The sequence below is a fragment of the Talpa occidentalis genome, unplaced genomic scaffold (genome assembly GCF_014898055.3).
Source record: "Talpa occidentalis isolate TD23 unplaced genomic scaffold, MPIMG_talOcc4v2.1 talOcc4.368, whole genome shotgun sequence".
NCBI lineage: Eukaryota > Metazoa > Chordata > Mammalia > Eulipotyphla > Talpidae > Talpa > Talpa occidentalis.
Window position 1 is genome coordinate 26,894 of NW_023603940.1, and position 7,517 is coordinate 34,410.

The following is a 7,517-nucleotide window of genomic DNA, read 5'->3' on the forward strand; positions in this document are numbered from 1 at the left end:
CTCCTTCACGGGCGCACCCACAGTGCCCCCCGAGGGCGCAGGGAAGTGCTGGAAAGGGGCGGTGGGAAGAGGCATGCGCCTCCTCCCTAGTTGCAGCGTGCCAAACTTGTGCGCCCGGGAATTTGGCATCTTCAAGGTCAAAACAAACAGGCTCCGACAAAAATATGTACTGGGCGTGAAAGACTGCAAGCCTGCCCCCCCCCCCAAAAGGGTGGTGTTTTTCTTCCCACCGCCTGCGGTAGGCAGCCGCCACCCCGCCGCGCGCGCGAGCCCCGACCGCGCGCTCCCGGACGTGGGAACCGGCACGCGTCGCGCGCAGCGCGCGGCTCCCCAGGGCGGGCGGGAAGTGACAGGTTCCCCCCGCCCCCGGCGCGGTGTTCTCAGAGCGCTGGGACAGCAGCGTGTGGCCGGAAAGGCGCGGGAGGGGGCGCCGAGCAAAGTTGGGGCGAGAGTTGGCTGCGCCGGGCGCGCGGGGGCGGCACCCGCGCTGCCACTTACCGCTGGCGTTCTTCCCGCAGATGAGGTGCTGGTAGGGCTGCAGGAGCCCCCAGATCTCGGAGTCGTTGTTGACCGTGTGCTCCAGCGTCTCCACGGTGAACTTGGGCGCCTCGTGGAGCGCGTGGTGGTGGTGAAGGTGGTGGTTGGCGGCCGCGGCCGCAGCCGCAGCAGCAGCCGCAGCAGCAGCGGCCGGCGGGGCTGCCGGGGCCGTAGCGGCGGCCGGCGGGGCGCAACAGCTGCTGCCCCCGCTGGCGCTGCTGGCTGCGCTGCAGGCGCCACCGCTCGCCGCTCCCCCTCCGGGCACCTCCCGCTCCTTATCCGCTGCAGGGGCCGCGCCGGGGCCGGAGCCCGGGCCTGCGCCGGAGCTGGAGCCGGGGCCGGAGCCGCTGCAGCTCCGGGGCAGCCCGGAGGCCACCACCCGCGAGTAGATGTCCCGGAAGAGGCTCTCCATGCAGGCAGTCAGGTAGATGGCGGCGTGCTCGTGGATGCGCAGCGCCACGCGGCTGTCCACCATCCAGCGGTACACGCGGCCCACGGAGAAGGTGAGGCCGCAGCGCGCCGACTTGCCACGGCCCAGGCGGTCGCCGCCGGCGCTGCTCATGTTGTAGAGGGACAGCGCGGCCAGCGCGGCCGCCGTGCAGTGAGCCGCCAGGCCCCAGGACAGCACGATCTCCATGGCGCTCTGGATCTCGTACTTGGTGCACTTAGCGAAGCGCAGGCTCAGGCGCTGCGCCTCTTTGGCGATGCGCACCAGCGCCCGACTCACCAGCATGGACAGCTTGGCCAGCGCGTCTTTGGGCAGGCCGCCGGGGGCCGCCGGGCCTGCCCGGGGGTCCCGCGAGCGCAGCAGCAGCACCTCCAGCTCCTGGAGGGTCCAGGGGACCTCGTCGAGGTCCGGCAGCAGCCGCGAGCAGTGCTGGCCGGCGCAGTCCAGCCCCTCGGAGTCCTCCACCAGGGCAGTGTTGACGGTGTCAAAGCTGTTGTGCCGGCTGTGCATGGAGTCAGCTAGAGGCGGCCAGCAGCTCCCGCCATACGGGTGCGAGTCGGAACAACACAGGGACAAGTTGGAGGAGCGCACCGAGTCCGCCGCGCCACCATAACCCGAGTCCAGCGTCAGATCCTCCAGCGTCCTCACCACCGGCTTCTTACCTCTCCTGGCCATCGCTGCGCCACTTCATGCTGCGGCCGCCGGGGAGCCGAGGGGAAGGCAGAGCAAGAGGCAGCCGGCGCCCGGGCGCAAGGAGAGCCGAGCTCGCGCCGCCTCGGCTCACTTTTCCAGCAGTGGCTCCCAGCAAGTGTCACTACTTTGGGCCGCCGCTCGGAACCGACGCCGCCGGAGCACGCAGGGCAGACCCAGGACTCATCTCCCGGAGGCCGGGCAGAAGCCGAGGCGCACGGAGGAGCGAGCCAGGCTGCGCGGAAAGCTCAAGATGGGACTCGCCCCTTTCTGGCAGGATGGAATTAAAGTGTCTGGCCGGAGCCTCCCCGGCCCGGCTGAACGCAGAAGCCGTCCGGCGCCGGCCGCCGTGCTCGCGGGAGGGAAGCACCCCGGGGCCACCGCCGCAGCAGCTCCGCGGCCAGGCGCGCCGGCTCCGGCTCCGGCTCCCGGCCCAGGCCCGCTCCGCGCCCGCGCGCCCCGCACCGAAGCGCAGCAGCCGGCGCGTCCGCGGCAAACCCTGCCCGAGCCCGCAAACCCCGGGCGGCCGGCGGGGCGGGCGTATGTAAAGCAGAGCCGGCGGACAGCCAATGGGGTGTGAGGATGCTAATTACTTTTTTTATTCCTCGGCTCCATGCAGCCCCGCCCCTCACACACGCCCCCGGCCTTGACCGAGGCTGCAGGAAGTGGGGAGCAGAGGCCTGGGACCAGGGGGCGGAAGGGGTGCTGTGGCGGCGTCGAGGCGAGGGTCCTGCCCCCTTGACTGCTATCCCGGCCCCTCGGCTTTAGTGCCACACCGGGGGGCAGGGGTGGCAGGTTGGGCAGGTGACCCTCTCAACCACCCAGCGAGGTGTGCTCCCCCCAGTGGTTTACGAGGGGTCTGGCCTGGGGTCGCTTTCTGATCCTGCATTTCACGTTCCTTTCTCTGCCTTTAATACATGAAGGTGTTTTTTCCTTCCGCTCCAAGCTCCTCCACTTTTGGGGCCCCAAACCAATTAATGTGACCACTTGGCAGTCCCAGTCTGCTATCGTGGAGGGAAATAAGAAATCAGGAGAGCAGAGGGCTTAGGAGGGTAGCAGTCCTGGGAGGGTGAATCGCAAGATATAAGCCACCTGCAACCTGAGCACATTAGTTGTGCCACCTGGCACAACTTGGTGTTGCCCGGAGGGCTTTGGGACCATCTTTCAAAGGGAAGGTGCCGGTCCCACTTTGTCATGCTGGTAGGTATGTCATCCTGGTTCCAGACAACTCTGCCTTTCAATGGGTAAACTTGCAGGGAGTTTTCTTTTTTGACTAAAGAAAGATACGACATAGGTATGACTTAGCTGCATTTGTGTCAAATGGCATTGTCTTCTATTTGTCCCCGTCTACCAGGGCAGGAACCATAATCTTACTTCTCTGGGGAGCTCCAGCTTCCACTATCTGTGCCTGGGCACTTTGGTGGGGAGTATCTTCCAGCTTCTTCTGAATTCTCAGTTCAGAAAAGCCCTCCTACAGGAAAGTAACCCAGATCTCTCAATTCCTGCTTGGATGCTTTCGTGGGGCTCTGCCCTTCTGAGGCTATTGATTTGGGGGCTCCTGTAGCAAATGCTAGGCTCCTATGTCTAATTGATGTCTAGATTGCACACTGAGCCAGCAGTTCCCCAGGCATGGGTCTGGCACAGAGTAGGTGCTCAGTAATTATTTGTTGAAAATGGGCGAAAGAAAGGACATGCTTTTGAACTAATGGTTTGAAAATTCAACTATGGGCTTTGCCAAATAACCCAATATATGGTGTATGTTCCCCATATCTGTCAGCCCAAATCCACCATCACTCTTTCCTTCACTACAATAAACCAACTACACAGAGTGGAAATTGAAAACCACCTATCCCTTCACCCCAATAAACTCCTACCACCTGTAGCTACCATCCGATACATATGCTCATCACCTCTCACTTTTTAAAATGGTTTCCCCTTTCCTGCTTTTCTCTTCTCCAAACCACGCAATCCAAGAATCTTCCATTCCTCTCTTGAAAAAATTCAAAGTCTCCCTCCCAATCACCTTCCAGATAAGTAAAAGTTTATACTGACTAGGTGGCCTTCAGGGATTTCTTCACTCATTTCCAGATTCTCTTTCCATACTGTTCTAAACCTTTTATAAGAGATTGTGATGATTAGTTTAATGTGTCAAATTGAGTGACCCACAGCTGGCCAGATTAAAACATAGTGTCTGGGGGTACCTGAGGGGTATTGCCAATGAAATTAGCATTTAAATTCATGGACTCAGTATATTGCAGTCAGAGCATCAGCCAATCTGTTGAGGGCCCAACAGAAGCAGCCATGAAGGAATAAAGGAAAAAAAAGTCTTCACTATTTCCTGCCTCACGGATTGAGCTGGAACATCTCCATCTACTCTCCTCCAGCCCTGGGATAGGGATTTACATTAGCACTTCTCCTGGTTCTCAGGTCCTCAAACTTGAACTGGATTATTCCACCAGTTTTTCTGGTTCTCCAGCTTATAGACACCAAATTGTGGGGCTTCTTGGTCTCAGTATTCACATGACCCAGTTCCTCACATAAATCTTTATTTTTTCTGTTTTTCTGGAAAGCCAACTAATACAGGGATACATGGCCTTTAATGCCCGGACCCCTGCCTTTCTATTGTCTATGTTATCACTCTAGCCTCCTGGACATAATTACACTCACATAGACAGCTATACACAGATACACTCACACATATTTACAGAGGTACACACAGATACATGCACACACATGAACATGTATGCTCTAACCATCCTGAAATCACTTGCTGGTTCATCTGACACACCTTTGTAGACATTATTCCCTCAGCTCAACACAATGGCATCCTCTCCTCCACATGGCCAATGCATCCCCTAAGATTCAGCTCCAAGATTACCATCACTGTGAAGTTTTCTTCAATGCCTACTGATGATGCTTAGTTACGACCACTCAGTAGAGTGTCCAAAACAAGAGAACCCACGAAAGCCTCTTGTATAGGGGGGAAAAAGAGACTTAAAGTAATGGATTTAATTAACAGTGACTTGTTTTCTTCTATGGTACCTGTCAATTTGCCAATTTTCTGCCAATTTTCTAATCATGTACCCCAAGTTCATTCATTCAATCCCTTTGAATTTCCTTTACCCTGTCCTTGAAATGAACAAAATAATCACATCTGCCTTTATAAGGTTTTGGGGAGCTTTGTGAGATTTCTCTATGTACAGGAATTTAATGGTGTCCCACACATAATGACCCTATAAATTTCTGTTATTATCGTCTATGTTTTCTTATTTTCTGCAATAAACATTTCTTATAGAGTCAGGAAAAAAAAATCGCAAGTGCTACATATAAAATCCAGCTCATCTTTCAAGGTTGGGCTGAAATGCCCCCTCCTCTAGGAGAATTTGCCAAATCTCATCAGATGTGTTCTTCCCTTTTATGCTCTTCCCTTTTATGCTCCTCTCACCTTCCAGAGGACTCCTAACTGAAATCTGGACTTTTGTCCCCTAACACAGCCCCACTGATCACAAGTGTGTCCCTTAGTATTATGAATGAACCAAAGCTTGCATCCCTCTCATTTACCAAAGTAAATCATTAACAATAATGTTAAGTGTCTGAAGGTGGGTGACACCAGACTCTGAGAATCATAAATGTAAAATATTGATCCCATACTTTTAGAAAATCCCATGACTGCAAAAAAAAAAAAAAAAAAGATGGAGAAGAAAATTTAAATAATCCAAAATCCCATCTCACAAAGGTCATCAATATTAACTACTTCTTATTTTTCCTTCTCATTTTTCTCTTTTTCTTCTCAACATATATATTTTAACAGAGTTGGAATTAGTCTATAAATTATTTTGCATTTTGATTTATGTCCTCAAGAAATTTCCTCAAACTTTATATTATAATCATTTTCCCATGCTGTTAAATATTCACCCCAAAAACTTTTAGGCCACCAAATATTTCAATATGCTTATACCTTAATTGGTCTGTTGATTCCCCATTTGGTTGTTTCTGTTTTCTTTTTTAAAGATTTATTTATGCATACAAGAGCTGGGGTACAGGCCAGAGGTGCGGGGGTGGGGGTGAGAGGATTCACCAAAGAGAGAGCAGGAAGCAGAACAGGTGGATCCACTGAAATACACTGCTGAGGGGAGCAGCAGGCAAGACAGGAGAGGTCTTCTGCACCATGTGTGTAGCTCTCTGGCTGGGGATTGAACTCTTGCTGTGGAGGCTGCAGATAACTTCCCAGTGCTGTGCTTAACCCCTTGTGCCGCCAGGGAGGCCTCTGCTTCTGTTTCCTAACTGGTAAAGCTGGGATAAACCTCTTTGTACATAAATAACACTCTCCCTTATCGCTGGGAGTCTTCTATCTCTTATCCTCTAAGAAATTAAAATGAGCAATAAACAGAGAATGAGATTTAAAAATAAGGGGGAAAGCTAAGAATTAAATTCTTGTGATTGTTTTCCCTATCAGATTAGCCAAGATTTATAAAGGCGGTCATGATGAATGGGAGTCACAATAGGACATAAATTGGGTCAATCTTCTGGGAGGGCAGTTTGCCAAAATGTATCAAAATGTCAACATGCATTGCTTGTGCCTTCCCAGAAATTGTATGTTCTAATGTTACCCAAGGTGGTCCTTGTGAATTTTTTAAAATTATGCAGAATAGTCTTGGGAATGTTGTTTTCACATAGGACTTTGGAAATAACCAAAGCATCTTTCAATAAAGGCAGATGAAATGGATTATAATAATTCCTACAAGGAAATATTAGGCAATTACAAAGACTGGTGATGGTGATCTTTATTTCCATGACATATTGGGGAATGAATAAATTATTGAAAATAGGTTTTGCAATTGCACTTATAATGTGATCCCATTTATGCAAAGTGCTTTACATAGAGCTAAATATGTATATAAGTATGTAAACTTGCCTGAAAAAATGGAAATGATAGCTATAAGTAGTTTTTTAAAATCTAATCCTACCCCTTCTTCTTATTTTGTTCTGTGGTGATTTTAATTTTCCTCTTTGTACTGTTTACAACAAACAGGTATAATTTTTATCAGAGCCAAAAAAGCTGTTTTCAAAAGAAAATGAAATTATTTTCTGTCCATTATTCTGAAGTCTGTCTGAAGTTGATCAAAGCACTAATGTAATCCTTTGTCCTTCAGCCTTCTAGAAACCAGACAGCAAGCATGGCAACTAAACCAGCAATGAAAACGGGAGTCAACCCCTTCATTTGGACTTACCTGTGTTGGGTACTTCGTCACCTGCTCCCTAAGCATCTTTGGAAAGTGAGCAGCAAGGTCACTGGGTTTGAAGTCTGGCACCAGTACTTCTCAGCTATGTAATCCTGAGCAAGTTCCATAACCTCTCTAAGACTCACCGAGCCTTGGTTCCTGATCTTTTATTGGGAATGATAACACCACATGCCTCTATAGGCTGGCTCTGAGGAGTAAGTGAAATCATTTGAACAGTGTCTGGCCACCATTGGAAATGGTTACTCATGTAGTTAGCTTTATTACAGGCCAGGCCAGTGCTGGGGGTTGTGGGAGAGGGGGCGCTCTGAGCGCTCAGCTCCCTTCTGGGCTCTCCCCTTGTTGAACTTTTAGTCAAAAGATAGATGTTAATAAGAGCTGCAAGTGTGTTGGTTTCGTTCAGGAAGAGGAAGTTTGAGGGTTGCAGTTATGAATTAATGGATTGTGTGTGTTTCACTGCACCATTTCTGAGCAAACCCCTTGCAGGTATCAGCTATTTCCTAAAATGCAGAGCCAGTGTGTAAAGATCAGCAACAATCCCTTTGCTATGCAGGCAGCACGTGAGTGGAAGACTCTGTTACTAGGTAGAAGACTATTAATGA

The 7,517-nt window shown here is 51.2% G+C and overlaps 1 protein-coding gene across 1 annotated transcript; it reads right to left on the minus strand.

The window, feature by feature from the left end:
- Nucleotides 1-498: 498 nt before the first annotated feature.
- LOC119256666 (ankyrin repeat and BTB/POZ domain-containing protein 3-like) lies at nt 499-2,171 on the minus strand (the record flags this gene model as incomplete). The annotated part of the gene is made up of 1 exon (XM_037524438.2): nt 499-2,171. A coding segment is annotated over exon 1 (1,162 nt), but the record flags the coding sequence as incomplete, so codon positions are not given.
- Nucleotides 2,172-7,517: the final 5,346 nt, after the last annotated feature.